Source organism: Pan troglodytes, chromosome 18, assembly GCF_028858775.2.
Source record: "Pan troglodytes isolate AG18354 chromosome 18, NHGRI_mPanTro3-v2.0_pri, whole genome shotgun sequence".
Lineage (NCBI taxonomy): Eukaryota > Metazoa > Chordata > Mammalia > Primates > Hominidae > Pan > Pan troglodytes.
The window spans coordinates 65,216,334-65,237,710 of record NC_072416.2 but is presented as its reverse complement, the minus strand read 5'-3'; the positions used below and the strand labels follow the sequence as shown (position 1 = coordinate 65,237,710).

At 57.9% G+C, this 21,377-nt stretch overlaps 3 protein-coding genes across 17 annotated transcripts; 2 read left to right on the top strand and 1 right to left on the bottom strand.

Moving 5' to 3' along the window:
• The first annotated feature begins 1,313 nt into the window (after positions 1–1,313).
• EXOC3L1 (exocyst complex component 3 like 1) lies at positions 1,314–7,142 on the top strand. 8 transcript variants are annotated; one of them, XM_001161577.7, is made up of 14 exons: positions 1,314–1,479; positions 1,767–1,819; positions 2,259–2,419; positions 2,500–2,719; positions 3,621–4,233; positions 4,320–4,437; positions 4,574–4,699; positions 4,801–4,901; positions 5,111–5,221; positions 5,966–6,095; positions 6,198–6,320; positions 6,399–6,554; positions 6,646–6,770; positions 6,852–7,077. In XM_001161577.7, the coding sequence occupies exons 2-14, from the start codon at positions 1,774–1,776 to the stop codon at positions 7,060–7,062; spliced, it is 2,241 nt and encodes a 746-aa protein (XP_001161577.1). In that variant the 5' UTR covers positions 1,314–1,479; positions 1,767–1,773; the 3' UTR covers positions 7,063–7,077. The 8 variants fall into 8 exon arrangements, with proteins under 8 accessions (XP_001161577.1, XP_063653310.1, XP_063653313.1 ...); XM_063797243.1 differs by lacking the exon at positions 6,646–6,770 and having other exon boundaries at positions 1,397–1,479; positions 6,852–7,142; XM_063797239.1 differs by having other exon boundaries at positions 1,397–1,479; positions 6,399–6,770; positions 6,852–7,142.
• A 319-nt stretch (positions 7,143–7,461) lies between these two features.
• On the top strand, positions 7,462–15,849 carry MATCAP1 (microtubule associated tyrosine carboxypeptidase 1). 3 transcript variants are annotated; one of them, XM_016930015.3, is made up of 8 exons: positions 7,462–8,197; positions 9,759–9,850; positions 10,790–11,415; positions 11,498–11,641; positions 11,894–12,026; positions 12,953–13,258; positions 13,350–13,447; positions 14,490–15,849. In XM_016930015.3, exons 3-8 carry the CDS (start codon positions 10,846–10,848, stop codon positions 14,652–14,654), a joined length of 1,416 nt encoding a protein of 471 aa, XP_016785504.1. In that variant the 5' UTR covers positions 7,462–8,197; positions 9,759–9,850; positions 10,790–10,845; the 3' UTR covers positions 14,655–15,849. The 3 variants fall into 3 exon arrangements, with proteins under 3 accessions (XP_016785504.1, XP_016785503.1, XP_016785505.1); XM_016930014.3 differs by lacking the exon at positions 9,759–9,850 and having other exon boundaries at positions 7,468–8,197; XM_016930016.3 differs by lacking the exons at positions 9,759–9,850; positions 13,350–13,447 and having other exon boundaries at positions 7,470–8,197.
• NOL3 (nucleolar protein 3) lies at positions 15,721–20,959 on the bottom strand. Of its 6 annotated transcripts, none has more exons than XM_063797250.1 (4): positions 20,869–20,959; positions 16,987–17,289; positions 16,505–16,830; positions 15,721–16,404 (listed from the first exon to the last, which is right to left on the bottom strand). In XM_063797250.1, exons 2-4 carry the CDS (start codon positions 17,279–17,281, stop codon positions 16,354–16,356), a joined length of 672 nt encoding a protein of 223 aa, XP_063653320.1. In that variant the 5' UTR covers positions 17,282–17,289; positions 20,869–20,959; the 3' UTR covers positions 15,721–16,353. The 6 variants fall into 6 exon arrangements, with proteins under 6 accessions (XP_063653320.1, XP_016785509.1, XP_054525380.1 ...); XM_016930020.3 differs by having other exon boundaries at positions 16,997–17,289; positions 20,869–20,937; XM_054669405.1 differs by having other exon boundaries at positions 16,507–16,830; positions 17,111–17,289; positions 20,869–20,937.
• Positions 20,960–21,377: the final 418 nt, after the last annotated feature.

Here is a 21,377-nt window from a genome sequence, read left to right as displayed (position 1 = left end):
TTAACATTGTTACTATTTATTATTGTTTCTTTTAGATCAGGTTCTCTGGGAAATGGGACTCGAGACAGGGTTTTGCAGCAAGTTTGTTGGGGATCCACACTTTTTTTTTTTGAGACAGGGTCTCACTCTGTTGCCCAGGCCAGAGTGCAGTGGCAAGATCAATGCCGTCTCAGCTTCCTGGGCCCAAGCGATTCTCCCACCTCAGCCTCCCAAGTAGCTGGGACCACAGGCATGCACCACCATGCCCGCCTCATTTATTTTTAGTTTTTTAGAGATGTGGGTCTCACTATATTGCCCAGGCTAGTCTTGAACTCGTGGGCTCAAGCGATCCTCCCACCTCAGCCTCCCACAATGCTGGGATGACAGGTGTGAGCCACCATACCTGGTCAGGATCCACACCTTTAAGGGATTAAGACAAGCAGAATTGAGCAGATGCAATTATATTATAGGCCTCAGCCTATCCCACTAGGATCTCTGAAATTGGGGTAGCACTTCTGAAGGGTTCATGTTCACACGATGGTACCATGCTTTTGCACCCCAATATTGACTGAGAGACTCAGTGGTGTGATCTCAGTAGCCTACACTCCTGGCAGCTGGAGAATGAGCACTTCTGTCCTGAAGGGTGGATTTGGGTGGTGGACTGAACATCCACTAAATAATAATAAACCTTATAGTCCCTTCCCTGGCTCCCTATAACTCTCAAGATAAACACAGCTGCCCAGTTGCGGTGACTCACGCCTGTAATCTCCCAACACTTTGGGAGGCTGAGGCAGGCAGATCGCTTGAGCCCAGAAGGCTGCAGCGAGCTATGGTGGTGCCACTGTACTCCAGCCTTGGTGACAGATCAAGACCCTGTCTAAAACAAAGATAAACACAGCTTTCATGACCCTCTCCTGCCACCCCCCAACACACCCCTCTTCACAAGAGCTTGCCACCTCTCAATCCTCCGCAGAGGTACACATCCTCCTCAGAGGCTGGCCAACACAGTTTTCATCCTGTGCTGTTGATGTCGTCTGCATCCATATCTGCACACTCTGCCCACCACCCCAGGTTGAGGCCAAGTCTAGCAAATCCCTATCTCCTCTCCTGAGCACTAAGAGGTTCTGGGTAGGCTGGTCAAGACTGGTTGAGTACAAGTACACCCCACCCCCCCGCCCCTCAGGGAAGTGTCGCCCAGCTGTCCCCACCCTCCGTGCAGACACTCTTTCCTGTTGGGAATAAAATGCCAGAGACTCAGCTTCCTTCCTTTCTGTTGATGGCCTTGGGGAGGGAGGAGCCTTGGTGGGAAGAAGGGGCTTCTGGGTGGGGAGTGGGAGAGAGACTTCCTTGGGGAGAGGAATTCAGCTGCACGCTGGAGTCAGCTGGAGTTGCCCAGGCCCTCTGAGCAAGTGGCGGGCGTGCCCAGCTGCATTGGGGAGAGGGCTGTTCTCAAGGCCAAGGTCATTTGTGGAGGGAGAACTGGACACCTGATCAAATCTGGTAAGTTCTGTAGCAAACTGTCCTGTGCAGCTCAGAGCAGGACCAGGGTCCAGTGGAGGCCTGTGCCCACCCTGTCTCGCTTGACATCTGCAGGGGCACGACTGGGAAACCTAGCAGGCAAAGCCTCCCAGGTGCCCTCCACATCACACCCGCTCCCTCTCACTTCCCGAGGGGGCCGGGAAGAACCTCCTTCCTCCTCTCAGAAGGGCTTAGACAGAGGCAGCAGCTCACAGGGGCATCTACTCTGCCTGCTTGCCCCGGGCCCACCTCAGCTCTGGCTCCTCCAGGCCCACAATGGACTCAGCAGCCAAGGATGAGATGCAGCCGGCGTTGTCCCCTGGTATGAACCTTTTGGGTGGACTAGGGGAGGAATGACGGCAACAAAGATGGGACTGGCTGGGCGCAGTGGCTCACGCCTGTAATCCCAACACTTTGGGAGGTCGAGATGGGCAGATGACCTGAGGTCAGGAGCTCCAAACCAACCTGGCCAACATAGTGAAACCCTGTCTCTACTAAAAATAAAAAAACTAGCTGGGCGTGATGGCACGCGCCTGTAATCCCAGCTCCTCGGGAGGCTGAGGCAGGAGAATCGCTTGAACCCGGGAGGCGGAGGTTACAGGGACCCGAGATTGCACCACTGCACTCCAGCCTGGGCAACAGAGCGAGACTCCATCTCAATAAACAAATAAACAAACAAATAAATAAATAAGAAAGCTGGGACTGGGGTCGTTGGGCCCTCCCTCCCTGACTACACGGCTGCCCAGGCTCTTCCTTCCCAGGACCTGAGTGGCCAGAGCAGGAGCGGGCAGAGCAGCTGGCCCGGGGTGCAGCGCTCAAGTGGGCCTCAGGCATCTTCTACCGGCCGGAGCAGCTGGCCAGGCTAGGCCAGTACCGCAGCCGCGAGGTGCAGCGTACCTGCTCCCTGGAATCGCGCCTCAAGGTGGGCATGGGGCAGGGGGTGCGGGTGCTGGGACTGTGCTGCAGGGCTGGCCCAGCCTCACTGGCTCCATCTTTCCACAGTCAGTGGTGCAGTCATACCTGGAAGGCGTGCAGACTGGTGTGTGGCAGCTGGCCCGGGCCATTGAGGTGGTGCAGGGAACCCGGGAGGCCCTGAGCCAGGCCCGTGGGTTGCTCCAGGGCATGTCCCAGGCCTTACAGACTCTAGAGCCCCTACGGGAGCGGGTTGCCCAGCACAAGCAACTGCAGGCCCTGTCTCACTTGCTGCCTCGGCTGCGGGCAGGTGAGCATGCAGGGACCCTGGGCCTCAGCCTCCAATAGTCAGTCCACAAACACCCATCCCTAATCAAGGGGCGCCAGCCCACTAGATGGGGAACTGCATAGAGCAGCACACCAGGGACCTCCCAGACAGTAGCCCGGGCTTCCCATGGCCTATGAGGCAGGGTGCAAATCAGCTCATCCTGGGATTCCCACGCGTGGGATGCTTGAGTCAGGACAGACACCCAGTCATGTGACTCTGGCCACCTGGTTATCAGTATATTCAAACTCTTCCCTAACAGAGTGGCTAAGCGAGTACTGGCAGGACCCCCCGATTTCCCCTGCCTTCCCTCCAGGATCCTCAGCTTCCTCATATTCCATGAGTTCATGGGTTGACCTCTGGCCCACCAGGTCTTTAGGACATTGCCAAGATCCTCTTAGATTGGCCAGTACTCTACTGGTTATTTATTTATTTATTTATTTATGGTTTTTTGTTCATTTTTTGTTTTGTTTTGTTTTTGAGACAGAGTCTCACTCTGTCACCCAGGCTGGAGTGCAGTGGTGTGATCTCGGCTCACTGCAACCTCCATATCCCAGGTTCAAGCAATCCTCCTGCCTCAGCCTCCCCAGTAGCTGCGATTACAGGCATGTGCCACCATGCCTGGCTAATTTTTGTATTTTTAGTAGAGATGGGATTTCACCATGTTGGCCGGGCTGGTCTCAAACTCCTGACCTCAAGTGATTCACCCACGTTGGCCTCCCGAAGTGCTGGGATTACAGGCATGAGCCACTGTGCCCAGCTTACTCTACTGGTTGTTAAATATTTTATGCATCACCCCCGCCCTGGGCCTCAGTATCCCCTGCTGTACACATTGAGGCGGTGGGAAGGCTGAGACCCAGGGCCGTCTCCTTTTCACTCTCATTAGTGCCGGCTGCAGTGTCCCACACACAGACTCTGATTGATGGCCAACAGTTCTTGGAGGCATATGTGAGCCTTCGGGAGCTGGAGCAGCTGCGAGAGGATACGTGGGCACCCCTGGGGGGCCTGGAGTTGCCAGTCTTCCAGGGGCTGGACCTTCTGTTCGAGGCACTGGGCCAGGCTGTGGAAGCAGCTGCAGGGGCCGCGGGGAAGCTGGCACGGGAGGACCCAGCCCTGCTGGTGGCTGCTGTGCGTGTGGCGGAGGTGGAGACTGGACGAACAACCCCCCTGGGCCAGGTCCCCCGGGACTGGCGTCAGCGCTGTCTGAGGGCACTACAGGAGGGCCTGGAGCGGGCCCACTTTGGGTCACCTCTGCTGCCTGCACCAGGGGCCCTACCAGGGTGGCTGGAGGCTCTGCGAGTGGCCCTGCCAGTCGAGTTGGCCACAGCTGAGGCACTAGTAGCGCCTTGCTGCCCGCCACAGTACAACGTGGTCCAGCTATGGGCCCACACGCTGCATAGTGGTTTGCGCCGCAGCCTGCAGAACCTCCTTGCTGGGCCTGAGCTAGAAGCTGCGGATGCCTTCACCTTGCTGCACTGGGCACTGCATGTGTACCTGGGGTCAGTGCCTTTGGGGCAGCGGGACATGGGGGATCAGAGGCTGGGGGCTTGGTGGCTTGGTGTGACACCAGGCCACCCATCTCCAGGCAGGAAATGATGGGGAGCCTGGAGTTGGGGCCTGAGGCTGATGTGTCCCAGCTGGAGCCCCTTCTGACCTTGGAGAACATTGAGCAGCTGGAGGCAACATTTGTGGCCAACATCCAGGTGAGTAGTTGAGGCACAGGTCCAGAGAAGTCCTACTTATCTGCTGTGGGCCTTTATCTGCAGAGTGGAATGTCTACCCATCTCCAGCAGGGTCAGATCCCTGCTACATTCCTTTGCCCCTGGCCCCTCCCCCCAGGCAAGTGTGTCTCAGTGGCTGCAGAATGCACTGGATGGGGAGGTAGCTGAGTGGGGCCGGGAGCAGGGGCCCAACACAGACCCGTCTGGCTCCTATTACTCACCAATGCCAGCCATTGTGCTGCAGGTAGGTGGGAAGTGGCCAGACAGGCAGGCAGCCTCCATGGGGCAGTGGGGAGGAGAGGAAGGAGGGAGGCTTTGCCGATGGCTGCTCATTTCTGCCTGCAGATCCTGGAAGAGAACATTCGTGTGGCCAGCCTGGTCAGTGAGTCACTGCAACAGCGAGTGCATGGCATGGCACTGTCAGAACTGGGCACATTCTTGAGGAGGTCTGCTGAGGCACTGACCCATTCCTGATACCTATCCCTGCTCCCCAGGCAGCCCAAAGGGGCTCTGAGTGAATAAGACATGTCACAGGGAAAGGGCTCTTTCAAACAAGGACTTGGGTATCTTGGAGGTGGGACAGGAGTACCAGGGACTGGGGCTGTGGGGATGCCAGCATAGCAGCAAGTCCAGGAGCCACCTCTGCCCATTGCAGCTTCAGTGATGCTCTGATCCGATTCTCCCGAGACCACTTCAGGGGGAAATCAATGGCCCCTCATTACGTGCCCTACCTACTGGCCGCCCTCAACCACAAGTCAGCACTCAGGTACCAGAAGGCCCCCAGGGAACCCCACCTTCACTAACCCCCTATTGAGTACCTATTATGTATGGGCTCAGCCCACACTAGGACACTAGGGACTTTGGACTCACATCGCCCTGGGGTTCCAATTCTAGTTCTGCTAATTACTAGTTGTGTGACCTTGGATGAGTTACCTAATCTCTCTGAATCTCACTTTTCTCATTAGTATTATGGGGGTACTAATGGAATGTTCTGAGAATCACATGAGATAACATGTAAAGTGGCCACCATAGTGCCTGGCACATGGTGTCAATTGTTCATTCGTCCAGCAAATATTTCAAGGCCCTACTCTGTGCCAGTAATGTCTGAGGTTACAGCTGTGTCTATACACGCACACACACACACTCCCTTCCTCTTGGGTGGTATGTTCTTTTTGGTGGGGGCAAGGAAAACAAGTGATGATTTTTTACTCCCTCCTCACTGGGATAGTTCCCTTCCTTTACGAATGAGGAAACAGAAACCGAAAGAATGTTTTCCTCAAGGTCGCACCGCGAATTTGAGGCAGGTCCCGCTGGGCTGTGTCCTTTGCAGCTCGCCAAGCGCCCGCCTCCCAGCCCTGGTCCATGCCTGGGACCAGAAGTGCAGGGAGCCGCTGTTCTCGCTCCCTCCCGTCAAACACTTGCCCCACAAGGTGGCGCCGGAGGGTCTGGACCACCGAGGGCCTTGCGGGCCTTGGCCTTGGTCCTGAAGCCGTAGTTTTGCTCGGTCCAGCTCCTCAGTGTCTGTCCTGCAGCTGGACGGGGCGCCTTCAGGGGCCTTGGCTCCAGTGGAAGCTGCGCTGGACGAGTTGCAGAGGAGGATCTACCGCTTGGTGTTGGAGGCGCTGCAGGCGGAGCTCCAGGTGAGGCCTCCTTCAGGTCAGGATGGGAGCAGGTGGAGAGGTGGCGGTACAGCTACGTATGGGGGTCTCCGCGGCAATGCCAGATCTGGATCATTTCCCCAGCCCCTGTTCGCGGATCTGCCCTCGCGCCAATGGCTGTCGAGCCCCGAGCTCCTGGAAAGTGTGTGTGAACGGACGGGGCGCTTCTGCCGGGACTTCTGGCGCGTGCGGAACCCCACGGTTCAGGTGGGTTGGGGGAAAAGATTGGGGAAGGGGCGGCGCGGGTGAGAGGCGACCTGCACCCGCCTGATTGCCTCCCCGCAGCTGCTGCTGGCTGAGGCCGAGCGTGCCGTGGTGCTCCAGTACCTGAGCGCGCTGATGCAAGGCCGCCTGGTGTGCCGCGGAGCCGACGAGAGGACACAGGCGGCCGAACGCCTGCGGCACGATGCTGCCCAGCTTCAGCAGCTTTTCCTCAGTTTGGTGAGAGCTTCTTGGGCGGGCAGACGGGCGAGAGTCTCAGTGGCTGGGTGGGAGAGAGGGCTGGCGCGAGACCCTACCCCGACGTGCTCAGGGCCTGGAGGAGAACGCGCACTGCGCGCCGGTGCTGCTCGCCCTGAGGGAGCTGCTAAACCTCCGCGACCCCGCGCTGCTGGGCCTGGAGGTGGCTGGCCTGCGGCAACAATTTCCCGACGTGAGGTGCGGACTGGGGGCCAGAAGGGAAGAGAAGCCGGAGGGCGGGGAGGACGGGGCTGACGCGCCTCCTTGGTGCCCCTGCAGCGAGGACCACGTCTCCGCCCTCTTGGGCCTGCGCGGGGACTTGTCCCGGGAGCAGCACCTGGCCGCGCTCAGCTCCCTGCAGGCTGCGCTGCCGCCGTCGCCCCGCGCGAGCCGCCGCGTCCTCTTCAGCCTCGTGCCCGCGCCCGCGCTCGCGCCGGCCTCCTGCCTGCCCTCGGGGTCCTGCGCCCGAGCCCTGCTGCTCGCAGAATAAACCACGGCTGCCGGACGCCTGAGTCTGTGTGTGTTGGGGAAGGTGGGATGGAATAAAAATGCCCACGAGGGTTGAGGGAATTCTTGCAGAGTGACACGCTTAAAGTATCCTGGCTCCCGTCCTGGTACACGGGCTGCGCCCCGCCTATGCAGGCATCTGCCCTCTGTGCAGACTGCGTTCCCGAGGCCGCGGGCTACGCCCCCACGTCTCCGCGCCCAGGCCGTGAGCAAGAGTCTCCGCCGCCCTGGCCGCCTGGGAGCCCCTGAAGCCCAGCAACTCGCTGTGGCCTTGGGAAGGGGGCGGGCCCAGGACCACGAACACCACCCCCTCAACCCTGCCTGGCTTCGCTCCCAGTGGCCTCGGGGGCGCGCCGCCGCGGAGACTGACGCGAAGCCCCACGCTTTCGTAAGAGCGTGCGCGCGCCCGAGGACGTACGTCATCGGCGTCGGCTCCCGCCGGCTGGGCGTCCGGTGGCCGGTGTAGCAGAGCGGGAGCGGCGGGCGGCGAGCAGAGGAGCTAACAGGTGGGGGCACGGCACGCGGACGGACCCCCCCCAAAGGCCGGGAGGAGGCGCGCGACGCGACCTTTCCTGATCTCCCGGAGAAGCCTCCACTCCATTGTCTCCTGGCCCCACCCTCCATTGGGCACGCCCTTCACCTTATCCCCCACCACTTATTGGCTGCAGGTCACGCCCCTCCTCAATTTCTGGTTCCCCATTGGCTCTTCACCTTGTCCTCTCCGGGGCTTCTCATCGGCACAGGCCACACCCTCTCATTTGTCACCAGACCCCGCCTTAATAGTGGGGGGCTCCTCCCCCATCCATCCTTCATTCATTATGCACCCAGTGCTGGGTGCTTGGTACACGGGGGTGAATCAGACCCCATTCCTGCCTTCGGGGAGTTCAGGGGATTGTGGGAGGACACGGACCTAGACTCCAACAGTGACAGCTCTGAGTAAAGAAGTCGCCGAAGCAGTGGGACACTAGACGCGGGGAAGGCTTCCTGGAGGAAGTGAGGCCTAAACTGAGCCTTGAAGAATGGTTAAGAGTTTGCTCCAGGAATATATTGCAAAGGCATTCTTGGCGGAAGGACCCGAGACGTGAAAAAAACAGGCGTATTCTGGTAATTTCGAGGAGGTATGTCGAATGAAAGAAGGGGAGATGGAGGGGACTGGGCCAAGTAGAAACCTGTAAAGGGGTGAGGAGTCCAAAAAACTGTACAGTTAGTTAAAGGGAGTGAAGCCTGGGACCTGAAGTCTTTTCAAGCAGCTGGTCATTAGGCAGGGTAGAGAGGAGTGGAGAGGGGGAAGATGAAGTCTAGATAGGGAAGCAAAGTGCAGGGAAGGAATAATTCTAGTTCTGAAAGAAGAGCTCTTGGATTCATTTATTTATTGAGCAATTGCTGCGGGCCAGGCACTGTTCTGGGTTCTGGGGACACAGCTGTGAATCTTGGAAAAGATAAAACAGATAACTATCAAATATACCTATCATACAAATATAAACTGTACTGAAGTACACTCCAGATGGTGATGACTGCTACAAAGAACAATAATTCGGGGAAGGGGAGATAGTGGAGAGGGGAGAGGAGGTTTACTATTTTATTGAGGGTGTGTTAGGCTTTTCTAATAACATGGTATTGATGCAGAGATTTGAGGAAAGTGAGAGAGTGACCCATGCCATTATACAGGGGGAGGAACATCCCAGACAGAGGACATATTCTGTTTGATATGCCTATTAAACATTCAAGTGATGACACTGCAGTGAAGATGGACATGATGGCATGTGCCTGTGGTTCCAGCTAGTTGGAAGGCTGAGGTGGGAAGATCGCTTGAGGCCAGGAATTCAAGACCAGCCTGGGCAAATAGACAGTATCTCAAATTGCACTGAAATTGGCAACACTGGTCTAAAGTTTATGGAAGAAGTCTGAGCTAATGTATGTAAAACCACAAGAGTGGATGAGAACATCTAGGGAGTGAACATAAATGGAGAAGTTTCCATAGGCAAGTCCTGGAGCATTACAGTATTAAGAGGTCAGGGAGACAGGGATGACCAGCAAGGTAGGAGGAGAACTAAGTTCGACTGTGTTTGAAAAACCAAGTGGACAGCATGTTTCCAGGATGCAGTGACTTTTTTTTTTTTTTTTTTGAGATGGAGTTTCGCTGTAGTTGCCCAGGCTGGAGTGCCATGGCACAATCTTGGCTCACCGCAAACTCCGCCTCCCGGGTTCAAGCGATTCTCCTACCTCAGCCTCCCGAGTAGCTGGGATTACAGGCATGTGCCACCACGCCCAGCTAATTTTGTATTTTTAGTAGAGACGGGGTTTCTTCCTGCTAGTTAGGCTGGTCTCAAACTCCCAACCTCAGGTGATCCACCCACCTTGGCCTCCCAAAGTGCTGGGATTACAGGCATGAGCCACCCTGCCTGGCCTCCAGGAGGTAGTGATTAACTGTATCGGGTGCTGATCAATATGAAGGTCATTGCTGGTCATTGGTGACCTTGATCAGATCAATTTGGATGGAGTGCTGGGAACAAAAGGCTAATTGGAGTGAATTTAAGAGAGAACAGGAAAAAAGGAACTGGAGACTGGGTATAGATGACTCGAGGTATGTGCTGCAATAGGAGCAGGTGGAGGGAGATGCAGCGGGGCTGTAGCTGGAGGAGTGTGGGTTCTAGTGAGGGTTTTGTTTTGTTTTTTAAGATGGAGAAGTAACAGCATGTGTTTATCCTGATGGAAAGACTCCAGTAGAGAGGAAGAGATTGATGATGTAGGAGAGAGGAGAAATGCTGGAAGTGAGTCACTGAGCAGGCAAGGGAGCTCAGCAGCTGGAGCCTCTCCAGGCAGTCTCTGGGGAGGGTTGGGATTGGACTGAGTCCTGGAACAGAGTCGGGGTGAGCGCCCTGACACTGGCTTTGGATGACCACTGGAAAGATCCCTCAGATAGGGGACAAGCCAGAGATTGGCTTGGATTTGCTGAAGCTTTCTTCTGCTTCCCAAAAGCAGATTCTAATTTGGATTTCAACAGATGGCTCAGAGGAGAGAGGGCATTCTGGGGGGTACCGGCGTAAGCATGGGGCCCTCAAACATTGAAACTGACTGAGGCCAAATAAGCAGGAGGATGTGGGTAAAGCCAGGTGGATGGGCAGGGGTGGCACTGAGAAGATGCCATAGGCTGAAGGCAGTCCCTGAGGTCTTCTCACCTACCTAATCTGCCCAGGCAGCTGAAGCTGCACTGTACCACCTCCCAGATTAAGTGAGTGAGCACAGAGATTAGAATCACGAGTAAGGGGCTCAGTCCTTGCCTTCAGGAGCTCAGGCTGAGAGGATTCCAGTAACCACCATCTAGGTGGGTGTTTAAAACTCTTGCTTTCGGCTGGGTGCGATGGCTCATGCATTTAATTCCAGCACTTTGGGAGGCCGAGGCGGGAGGATCACTTCAGGCCAGGAGTTGGAGGCTGCAATGAGCTGTGATCATTGCACTGCACTCCACCTTGGGCAACAGAGTGAGACCCTATCTCAAAAAACAAAAACGAAAACAAAAGTGCTTTCTTCCGGCCCAGCATATTTGGGTGAGTCTGCTGGAGGCAATGGACACTGCAGCCAATCAGACCCCTGGTAGCAGAGCCTGGGCCCACCAAGGGCCCAGCAGAGGCAATGTGGAGTACAGGGCCTGCTGGTCGTTTGGTCACACCCACTCATGCTGGTCTCCACATGCCCTTCTGTGTCCCCAGAGGTCGACATTGTGGGGAGTTGGAGTGACCCGGCTGGATGTGACCCCCAGGACAGAATGGTGCTGGACTCAGGGGCTCAGGCGTATGATCAGGCACCCCCCAGCCCGCCTACCAGTCCCCCATCCCTGCGCCATAGGCTGAAGCCCTCAGACCGAGATGGGCCACCACTGTACCCCTGGTCTCAGTCCCTGGCCTTGCCCCTGGCTCTGGCAGTCCCCCCAGCACTGCAGCCCCAGCCTGAGCAGCAGCCGTTCTCACAGATGCTCCTGGGCCACCGTGGCCACATGCGTCGCAGTGAGAGCACCTACTCTGTAAATAGTACTGGCCGGCGGGGGCGTGGCACCCTGGGACGGCCTCCACCTGGACGGGGACGGAACCCAGGTGGGGGCACCCTGCGGCCTGCAGCCTCCCTGCCTCACATTGCTAAGACTCAAAGGGATGCAGGCCATATTGCCAGCAAGAGCCCCTGCATGTTGGTGGCCCTGCGGCCAACCAACATGGACCGTGAGCGAGACAAGTTCTTCCAGTCCCATTACACCTACAATCCACAGTTTGAGTACCAGGAGCCCATGCCCACGGCTGTGCTGGAAAAGTACTGCGAGGCCTCTGGACAGTTCATCCATCAGGTCAGTCCAGCCTCCCCACCATATCCTGGCCCTGACCACCCAAGGGGCTTGTCCTGACCAGCCACTGTGGCCCCGTGTACAGGCAGTTGGCATCATTGAGGCTGTTCTGGAGAAGTTTGGAACCTATGAACACTTTGAGGCTGCCACTGGGGGGCAGCTGCTCACCAAGTGCCAGATATGGTCGATTGTGCGCAAATACATGCAGAAGGAGGGCTGCGTTGGGGAGGTGAGCTTGCCTGCAGAGCCCTTCCTCTACATGCCCCAAATCAGGGTGTCTTGTGGGCGGTCCCAGGTCCAGCTTCACACCTGACCCACCCCTGCCCCTGCCCCAGTGAGGTGGGAGCTGGTTCTGAGCAGAGGTGATGAAGGGTGGGTGCCCTGGCCAATTGTCTGGCCTCGCTGCCCTGTAGCATCATTGGGTCCACCTGCACCCTGGCCCCAGGCTGGTGGCCATGGCTCAGAGCACTGCCACCTGCAGGTTGTGGTGCAGCTGAGTGAGGACCTGCTGTCCCAGGCAGTGATGATGGTGGAGAACAGCCGGCCCACATTGGCGATCAACCTGACCGGAGCCCGCCAGTACTGGTTGGAGGGCATGCTGCGGCATGAGATAGGTCAGGGTGTGGGTATCCGGGCAGATGGGTAGGCATGAAAGGGGCCTGGGAGCTGGGACGGGTGGGAAGGAGGGGCCCCAATAACTCCCCTTTTTGTTTCTCCCCCTTCCCTCCTGAGGTCGGGGCTTTCCCTTCCTGAGCAGCCACCTCCCGCCCTCTGCTTACAGAGGTAGGCCAGAACATGCCTGCCCATGCTCTGGGCTCGCTCTCATCTCTTGGTCCTTTCGGGTATATTTTTCTCTCCACTTCCTCTCCGACTTCTCCCAACAGTGCGGGCAAGGCTGGTCAGGCCCTGACCGGCCAGAGAAAGAACCCTCAGGGTCCCACCAGGCCAGCCACCACGCTGGCCCTCCAGGGTGGATGGAAGGCCAGGTCCTGGGAATGGACTTGACTTGAGGACACATGGCGCCTGGTTTAGGAGGGGGGACTGGCCAGTTTGGGCAGGGGGGTGCAGGGCACTAACCACTATTCCTATCTGTCTGTCCCTCTTCCTCGAGAATCCTGTTGCTCTGGGCAAGAGGTGATTTTTACCGGGGGCATCAGCGTGACTGTTCAAGATGATATGGGCACCCAGGATGTTGGGCAGGGTGGTATATGTATTCTTGTGCCCAGGAGGGCTGGGGGCAATGTCAGTTTGGGAGAGTTCGTGCACGTGTGTGGGTGCGTGGGTGTAGGGTGGGGGGCGGATGGGTGGGAGAGGATTCATGTATGTGAGCCTCTGTGGATCCTTGGGTGCGAGTCCACAAGAGGAGGAGCTTCACGCTGCCTGGGGCTGGGAGAGCCTGTGTGCGAGCCTGAGTTCAGGAGCATGAGGATGGAAGTGTCGCGGCCAGAGCCCCGGCCAGATGGAACAGGGCCAGGGCTGGGCTCGCAGGCGGGTCCCCGAACGCCCCGCCCAGCGCCGCCTCCCCTCGCCTTCCCCGCAGGCACCCACTACCTGCGGGGCGTGAACAACGCGCGCCAGCCGTGGCACAACGCGGAGGGCCGGCTGCGGTACGGGCTGCGGCCGGCGAACCCCACGGAGGAGGGCCTGGCCAGCCTGCACAGCGTGCTGTTCCGCAAGCAGCCGTTCCTGTGGCGCGCTGCACTGCTCTACTACACCATCCACCGCGCCGCGCGCATGTCCTTCCGTCAGCTCTTCCAGGACCTGGAGCGCTACGTGCAGGACGCCGACGTGCGCTGGGAGTACTGCGTGCGCGCCAAGCGCGGCCAGACCGACACCTCGCTGCCAGGTGTGCGCCAGCGCGGGGGAGGTGCCTAGAGCCGGGGTGGGGGCGGGGCTTCGGGCGAGGGGCGGGGCTCACCGCCCTCCTGCCCTCCCAGGTTGTTTCAGCAAGGACCAGGTGTACCTGGACGGCATCGTGCGCATTCTGCGACATCGCCAGACCATCGATTTCCCGTTGCTGACCTCACTGGGCAAGGTGAGGGGCTGTGGACCTTCAGAGGTCCCAGCCAGCTCCCTGCCTCGCTGTAGAATTCCCTGAGCCTCGGATTGGTGCTAGACCGAGGGCTGGGTGTCAGGCCTGTGGTGGTGGTGGGGGGGGGGGGAGCGTGGGTGGAAGTGAGAACAGGAGATGAAATGACTCTGGCAGCAAAACCAGGTGCTTAACGGAGGCTGCAGGTGTATGTAGATACTGCATCTCAAAGGAGATGAGCATTCCAGGCCAAGGGAGTGATCAGGAAGGCCAGGGGAAGAAGGCTGCAGAAATGGCCAGGGACCAACTCCCTGGCACTGGCATTTGTGCCAGGCCGAGGAAAGTAGATTTCATCTGAAGCAACGGGGAGTGAGAGGAGCTTTAAGCAGAGGAGTGACTCTGATACTTGCTTCAGAAGGCTCCTTCTGGACATCATATGGGAGGTGGATTGGAGAGAGGACTAGGGAAGGGAGTGCAGGGGCACGGAGGAGGCCTTGCCTGTCACTCCTGCAGAAGGGATGGTGGTCTGGCCTAACCAGGCAGTGGCCGCTGGGTTGGAGGTGAAGGGACAAGCTGGAGAGCTCTTCAGAGAGGGGAATACTTTTAACTCAGCGGCTACCCTGATGGGAGGGTGAGAGTCCAAGCCCCCTCCCGGGAATCTGACCTGGGTGACTGTGAAGAGGGTGGAGCTGGCATAAGCTGGCACTCAGGAGTTGACTATTGGACATGGGGCCATCCTGAGGGTTATCCAGGGGAAGACATTAAGGAGGCAGTTGGATGCCCATGTTTGGAGGTGAGGGTCTGAGAGGCTGGGCTGGAGAGAGAAGTGGGGTTGTAGGGCATCTATGACAAAAAGAAACTGTTGAGAGAAAGAGCAAAGATGAAGGATTGAGTCTAGAGGTATAAAACGTTGTAGCTAATTGTGGATCAGGAGGGGAGAGGAAGAAGTCCCGGAGCAAAGGCTGTGAGCTGTAAGCAGTGGGCTGGGACCAGCTACCTGAAAGCCAGGGGCCACTGCCTATGCCTGATGCCTGGCTTCCTCCTGCAGGTGTCCTATGAGGATGTGGACCACCTGCGGCCCCATGGGGTGCTGGATAATACCCGGGTGCCCCACTTCATGCAGGACTTGGCACGCTACCGGCAGCAGCTGGAGCACATCATGGCCACCAACCGGCTGGATGAGGCGGAGCTGGGTCGCCTGCTACCCGACTGATGTCCGTTGAGGGCTGCAGACAGAGGCCCTGGACAGAAGCTCCAGATAGGCCCCCAGAACATGAAGCAGTTTGCTCTGTGCGTCTACGGCCTAGGTGTTTCTTGGGGGTGTTGGGAGGGCAGGAGCATTCCTTGAGGAGGAGTGGCAACATCAAAGTGTTTGTGTCCCTTGCCAGCCTCCCTGGGGTCTGGGGACCTGCAGCAGCATGTCTGGCAAACTGAGTCGCCCTCCTGCCTCCAGCTCTCTGTTGAGCAGAGGGAAGGCATGGGGGCAGGAAGAGAGCTGAGCATTGATGGGGATGGGGGTGGTTTGGGAATAGAAACTTGTTCTTGCATGAGATGGCTTTGGTTGTCCCAGTACTCCAGTCTCTCCCTTCCCTTACCTGGCCCCTTGGTGCTCCTTCAGCATTCGTGCTGTCTACCTCTCACTGGGTCCTGGTGGGGGTCGGGCTCCCTTCTCCTGGGGTGATTGATGGCCTGAGCCTGGGGTCCTGGTAGTAGAGACCCAGCTGGCCTGGGGTCTGCTTTCCGACATTTTGCCTCTCTCACTGGTCATGTATTTATTCCATATTTATATGGTCTACTTCCTGTGGCTGGGAGCAGCAGCTCCTGAAGGTTCCGTGGGGTTGGGGGTGGGGGGGGTTGGACAGGACACTCCTTCTTGGAAGGCACCAATTTTCCCAGCCCCACTCCCATTACACACACACACACACACACACACACACACACACACACACACTGATTCAGGCCTTGAGAGTCAAGCCCAAGAGCTCCCTTGGCCCTGTTCCCCACTCCCGCCACTGGCCTCTGCTGTTCCTGTCTTTGCTCACACCCTCACAGCTGGTCTCTGGCAGAGGTTGGCATAGCCTAGGAGCAGCTGCAATTGCACCTGAGGGACAGGCCGTAGAGTTTGGTGGCCCAAGTCCTGAACCCCTCTTAGACCAGGTGAGGTGCAGAGGTGGTTGCTGCTTCCAGTTTCCCTTCAGACTTAGCTGTGTGAACCCCACTCCTATCCTTTGGCCTTAGTTTTCCCATCTGTAAAACTCAGAAACGCAGTTGGAAAGTCCTTATTCATTTAGTAAGCGAATATATTTATTATAATATGTATAGAGCGCCTTTTGTGTAAGTCACTGGTCAGAATCCTCACTGAGCTCCCAGTCCAGAGAGAAGCCAGACAATTAAAACAGTAATGACAATGATGTGTGTGGCCTTTGTCTACTCAAGGTCCCTTTCTGCTCCCCTCTTCTAGTCTCACTTCCCAAGGCTGTGAGCTCTAAGCCCTCCCTACGTGGAGAGAAGTCACCCTCCCCTTGCTCCATGTTCAGCTCAGGAACTTGCATGGGGTTGAGCTGGTACCTACATATGCTGCCAAGTGGCTCACCAGGGGAAATGGGTTGTGTATGCGGGCAGGAGGGTCAGGTCCTTGTCCCACTAGGGGGCTGGGTCTGGGATCTCCAGGGTGCAGCCTGGACTCCTAAGGGCAGATTAGGGCTGAGGACTGGATGATGCTCGTGGTGGGCTTGGGGCTGCCCAGGTCCCTGGGACTCAGAGGTACCCACCCTCAGTTCCTGGGCAAACAGCCAGAATCGTGGAGAGAGCCCAGGTCCCCTCCGACCCTCCGGAGTTTATTCACTTCCAGCGGTACTGGGCTGGACCGAGCCTTGGTGGCATCCGATTCAGCTCCAGCAGCATCCCAGGTCCTATCCAGCATGGGCGGGGCACCGCCGGTCAGAGCTCTGGCCTTCAGGAATCTAGAGATGACGGGAACAGTGGTCAAAGAGGTGGGGTCCGGCATCCGCTTCCCAGGCCATGCCCTCCCGCCAAGCCGGCTTAGGGTTTGGGCGGACTCACACCTTCGGACTCGTCCCTTTCCTCGAAGTCCGGCTCGGGCTCTGGGTCCGGTTCTGGCTCCAGTTCTGGCTCTGGTTCTGCTTCAGCCTCGGGTTCCAGCTCTGGCTCTGGCTCCGGCTCCGGTTCAGCCTCTTCAGAGGCCTCAGCTTCCAGCTCTGGCTCTGGCTCCTCCGGGGTCCCGGATTGCACCGCCTCGGAGCCCTCAGGGCCCCCGGCCTCGTCAGGGTCTGAAGCTCTGGGCAACCCGGGGCATGTGGTCCCCGAGCCGGGTGCCTCCGGCGTCCAGTGGCCTGGGCATGGAGGGTCATAGCTGCGGTCCCGGTAGCCTGGGGCGGAAGTGGGAGTGACTGAGGCTCAATTTACCCCTGTGCGGTTTCACACTCGCCTACTTCTAGCGGAGACGACAACCCTGCCCTCCCCGGGCCTTTTGTCTGCCCCAGCCCCGTCCCTGCTCTGCCCTAGGCCCCGCCCCGCGCGCTCACCCGGACCCACGTGCTGCCAGTCCCAAGCGGGGTCCGGCGCGCCCGCGGTACGCTGGGCACAGCGTAGCAGCTCCTGGCAGGCGGCCTCGCCCTTGCCCTGCACCAGCAGCAGTAGGCGGCGCACCCTGCGCTCGGCATCAGGCAGTGCATCCAATGCCTCGTACTCTGGCCCGGTGAGCACGCCCCGCGCCAGCAGCGCGTCCAACAGCAGTCCCGAGTCCGCCTGCAGCGTCTCGACCAGGCGTTTCCGCTCGCGGTCGATAGTCTCTGACGGCCGCTCCTGCGCGTTGCCCATTGTCGGGGCTGCATGGGGAAAGGGGAGAGAAGTAATGGGGGGGTGCCCTCCCCGCTGCCCTCGCCGCCTCTGACCACTCTCTCAATGCCCCCAGTGAACACCCAGGCTGGGGTTTAAGTTCACCTCGATCCCAGCCGCCAGACGGCTCCGCAAGCACAGGACCTGGAGGCCAACACGGGGAACTCGGTGTCCTCCTGCCTCTCCAGACGCTCTGTCCTGTCTCCTCCTCAGGCTCCTCCTTCTGTCCCCAAGCGTCAGCCGTGGCTCTCCTCTCCTCCCCTGCCTTTCCCAGGACTGGCATCTACTCTCTGAATGCCCTCCCCAACCAGGACGTCCTGAGCTCCACCCCCGGCAAATCCGAGGCGAGTTCAGACTCCGTTTATCCAAACTAAGGTCTTTCTCTCAAATCTGCTTCCCCACCTAACCAGGCAGAAAAACCTAGGATTGATGCTGATACTCCACACCCAGCTTGCAGACAAGTCCTTTCCAGTCTGACTCCTGAATATTTCTCTCACCATCCTCACCACTTACTAAGTCCAGCCTTCTGCCTCCTGCTTTGGCCGTGCAGAACCCAGGATCAGAGCTCCCTGCTTCCATACTCTATCCTCCAGTCCCCTCTGAACCCAGAGCACAAAGTGCTGAGAGCCTCCCTGCCCCTCTCCCCTTACCTTGACCCTGATATCCAACTTTCCAGGACAAGCCCCGCCTCTACACCCTCCCACCAACACCACCACCATAGTGCAACCCCAATGTAGTCTCATGGCCCTTCCTGGTCCCCTGATTCCTGAGCAGAGATACCAGAATCTTCTTCAGGCCTAGCTCTGACCAAGATCTCTTGACATCACCTGAGACCCACCTGCCTCCCTACTGAAGCCCTAACTCCTAATGTGACTGTCTCCCTGCTGACCCATCTGGCTCCCTGCTGACCTGGGAATGACCTACAGACATTTGTTGTTTGATCTTGAAGTACCCAAGGCCTAGCTCATACAGGATACCGACAAATACTTGCCGAACTTGGACTGATTTTCCTCCATGGATCGCACTATTTTGAGAGACCTTTTTTTTTTTTTTTTTTTTTTTTGAGATGGAGTCTCGCTGTTGCCCAGGCTGGAGTGCAGTGGCGCAATCTTGGCTCACTGCAACCTCCTCCTCCCAGGCTCAAGTGATTCTCGTGCCCAGCCTTTTTTTTTTTTTTTTTTTTTTTTTTAGAGGTGGGGTCTTGCTATATATATTTTTTGTATTTATTTATTTTAGTGGAGACGGGGTTTCACTATGTTGGCCAGGCTGGTCTTGAACTCCTGACCTCGTGATCCCCCTGCCTTGGCCTCCCAAAGTGCTGGGATTACAGGCGTGAGCCACCGCGCCTGTCCTGGTCTTGCTATATTGATCAGGCTGGTCTCGAACTGCTGGCCTCAAGCGATCCTCCCATCTCAGCCTTCCAAAGTGCTGGGATTACCAGCACTTTGTGAACCACCGTGTGAACCACCATGCCTGGCTCTTGAGAAACTATCTCTACCAACAGCGGCTATTAGGGAGAGTCAATCTGCTTTATCCATTTTTTTTTTTTTTTTTGACAGAGTCTCACTCTGTTGCCCAGGCTGGAGTGCAGTGGCACATTCTCTCGTCACTGCAACCTCCGCCTCCTGAGTTCAAGCAATTCTTCTGCCTCAGCCTCCCGAGTAGCTGAGATTACAGGTGCCCGCACCACGCTCAGCTAATTTTTTGTGTTTTTAGTTGAGACGGGGTTTCACTATGTTGGCTAGGCTGGTCTCGAACTCCTGACCTCGTGATCCGCCCACCTTGGCCTCCCAAAGTGTTGGGATTACAGGCATGAGCCACCGCACCCAGCTGCTTTGTCCATTTATTGTCAACCAAGGATTATGGCCCATTCCTGTGAGTGGCCTGACCCAGCCAGCAAGACCCCCGGCATTAGGAGGCAAAGACATCAGGCCTTGAACCATGCCCTCAGCCCACCCCCACCCTGATAATAACTTCTTCTCCTCCCCGCCTTGGCTTTGTTCACACGGCATCTTCCCATCTCTTCTTCCCTTTGCTGTCCCTCCTCTGCCTCCTTCTCTGGCTCTAGGAGGCTCGGCCTTCTCTGGGAGAGAGGATTTAGTCCTAGCTGCCATCCTGCCTCCCAGGTCTTTCTCAGTACCCTCTGGTGTCACACTATACCTCCCCCGTCACTTCACACCCTGGCTTCCTCCCATTGAAGCCCTTCCCCCCCAGGCCGAGACCAGGACTACCCCCTGCCCCTCCATCTCCCTTTATGTCCCATATGTGATGAATCTTGCTTCTCCACTTCTCAGTGAGTCTCCATCAGCTCCTGCCTTGCCACCCCACCATCGTCACCTCATGTCCTGTAACAGTCCCTCTGAGCCCCTCTCACTCCCATTCCGCCAGGCCCGATAGCACAGTGACTTTGACAACCCTCTGGGCTAGGATTGCTGTTCCCATTTTACAGATGAGGAGACAGGCTCAGAGATTCAGTGGTAAAACTGGAATCTTACTTGCTCCAGCCTGAACTATGAGGAACTGAACTATATTTTCCTGTCTAGCAGAATTCCATCCTAAATACCTATCTACCTCCCCCCCACACCCCACTGCCCATCAGAGACTGGCTACTCTAGCCTCCTCCCACCACCCTGGACAGCCAGGCCCTTCCCAGCTTCCCTCCACCAGCCAGGGATCGGAGAACTCACTATGCCTCTGGCACCTCGGAGCCTTTGCTGATGCTGATCGCTAAGACTGGAATCCTTTTCTCCTCCCTCCGATCCGTGGACCTATCCATCCTCCAGGACTCAAATGTTCCCTTGTCTACACCAATGCCTAAGTGTCCCAAGGGCTGGTGGTTCCTTCTTCTGTGTACCCCGTGAAAAACACATGCCCTCACTAGTGCATTAACTGACATCATTGCACTGTGTACACGCAGACTCTCCGCTTTCTTCAACTGAGTTTTCCAGAGTGTCCCTCCAATCGGTGGGCAAAGGAAGGGAGAGGGGGACAGCACCTACTCGGGACAGACACAGGGAGGGTGCAGATTGGATTGGCCCCTCCTTCTCTCCAACCTAAGTTGTTTTCATGTTAGCCTCCTCCTCCTATGATCCCAAGTCCTGCCCTTTATCCTGTCTGGGGGTAGAGACTCCAGCTGGTCTGGGCCCTCCCTTTGAGGCTCTCACAGCTCTCAATACCGAAGTTATTTAGCGGCCAGTCCTTCGAGGGTGACAGGTCCGATTCTTCCCAGAGAGCCAGGTGGCGGGGCACGGAGCTGGGTCCCATCCCCCAACCCCACCTCGCTGCGCGGGCTCTTTGGCCAGGAAGCCAGGGTCTTGGGACAGTGAAGAGCCTTTGCGCATGTGCGACTGCACGGATTTTCCCCACCCCCTTACCTCCCTCCACCCAGTCCCAGAGCTTGAGAGTCCTGCGGCAGGGCGGGGCCCACAGGCCTACCCACCCCGCCCCCCCGACCCCCGAGCGCCGCAGCGGGTGGTGGGGCGCTGATTCTGCCCAATCTCGGTTTCCCTTCCCTCCCACAGCCGGGAGTGGGGCTCCCGGTCTGGCCCGTTTTGGGCGTCCCCACTCACGGGTCAAGCCTCGGCGGGGCAGGAGATGACGGTGCAGAAAGGGCCGGGCAGGGTGGGGGTGGGTGCAGCAGCTGCGGCGGGGGCGGGGCGGCCAGGGCTGCTGGGAATAGGGAGGGTGAGGGTTCTTCCCCGGGCACTAGGAGCCACACCGCGAAGGCCGCGCGCTGGCTGGGGACGTGCACGTAGTCAGCTTTCCCTCCCCACCCGGGGCGCACCAGGAGATGAGGCCAGGAGGGGGCAGTTCGGCCCGCGGCCCCACACGTCCAGCGCCCACTCAGGGCCTGCCAATTTCCAGGTGCTTTCCATCTATCTTGTCATCGACCCCTCTTCTCTGCCTGTCACAGAGGAAGTTCAGAGAAGGATACCAACTCACCAGGATCACAGAACGCATGCATTGCAGAGCTGAGCGCGACCCAGAAGCCCCCGCTTCCCAGAGATTGCAGCGGCCCCGCGCCAGCCCTGGACCCGGGCCTAAGCAAGGGAGCTAGGCACCGGATCCCCAAGCACCT

Coding starts and splice junctions, on each gene's coding strand:
- NOL3 (XM_016930018.4), bottom strand. CDS start 17,582: ATGCCAGTCCTGGGAAAGGCAGGGGAGGAGAGGAGAGCCACGGCTGAC. Junction 16,831..16,986: donor CTGGCAGCACGTGGGTCCGG/GTGAGCGCGCGG, acceptor CTTCCGCCCCAG/GCTACCGGGACCGCAGCTAT. Junction 16,405..16,504: donor AAAGGGACGAGTCCGAAGGT/GTGAGTCCGCCC, acceptor CGTCATCTCTAG/ATTCCTGAAGGCCAGAGCTC.
- MATCAP1 (XM_016930015.3), top strand. CDS start 10,846: ATGGTGCTGGACTCAGGGGCTCAGGCGTATGATCAGGCACCCCCCAGC. Junction 13,259..13,349: donor GACCGACACCTCGCTGCCAG/GTGTGCGCCAGC, acceptor CTGCCCTCCCAG/GTTGTTTCAGCAAGGACCAG. Junction 13,448..14,489: donor TGCTGACCTCACTGGGCAAG/GTGAGGGGCTGT, acceptor TTCCTCCTGCAG/GTGTCCTATGAGGATGTGGA.
- EXOC3L1 (XM_063797238.1), top strand. CDS start 1,774: ATGGACTCAGCAGCCAAGGATGAGATGCAGCCGGCGTTGTCCCCTG. Junction 4,700..4,800: donor TGCCAGCCATTGTGCTGCAG/GTAGGTGGGAAG, acceptor TTCTGCCTGCAG/ATCCTGGAAGAGAACATTCG. Junction 4,902..5,110: donor CTGGGCACATTCTTGAGGAG/GTCTGCTGAGGC, acceptor TGCCCATTGCAG/CTTCAGTGATGCTCTGATCC.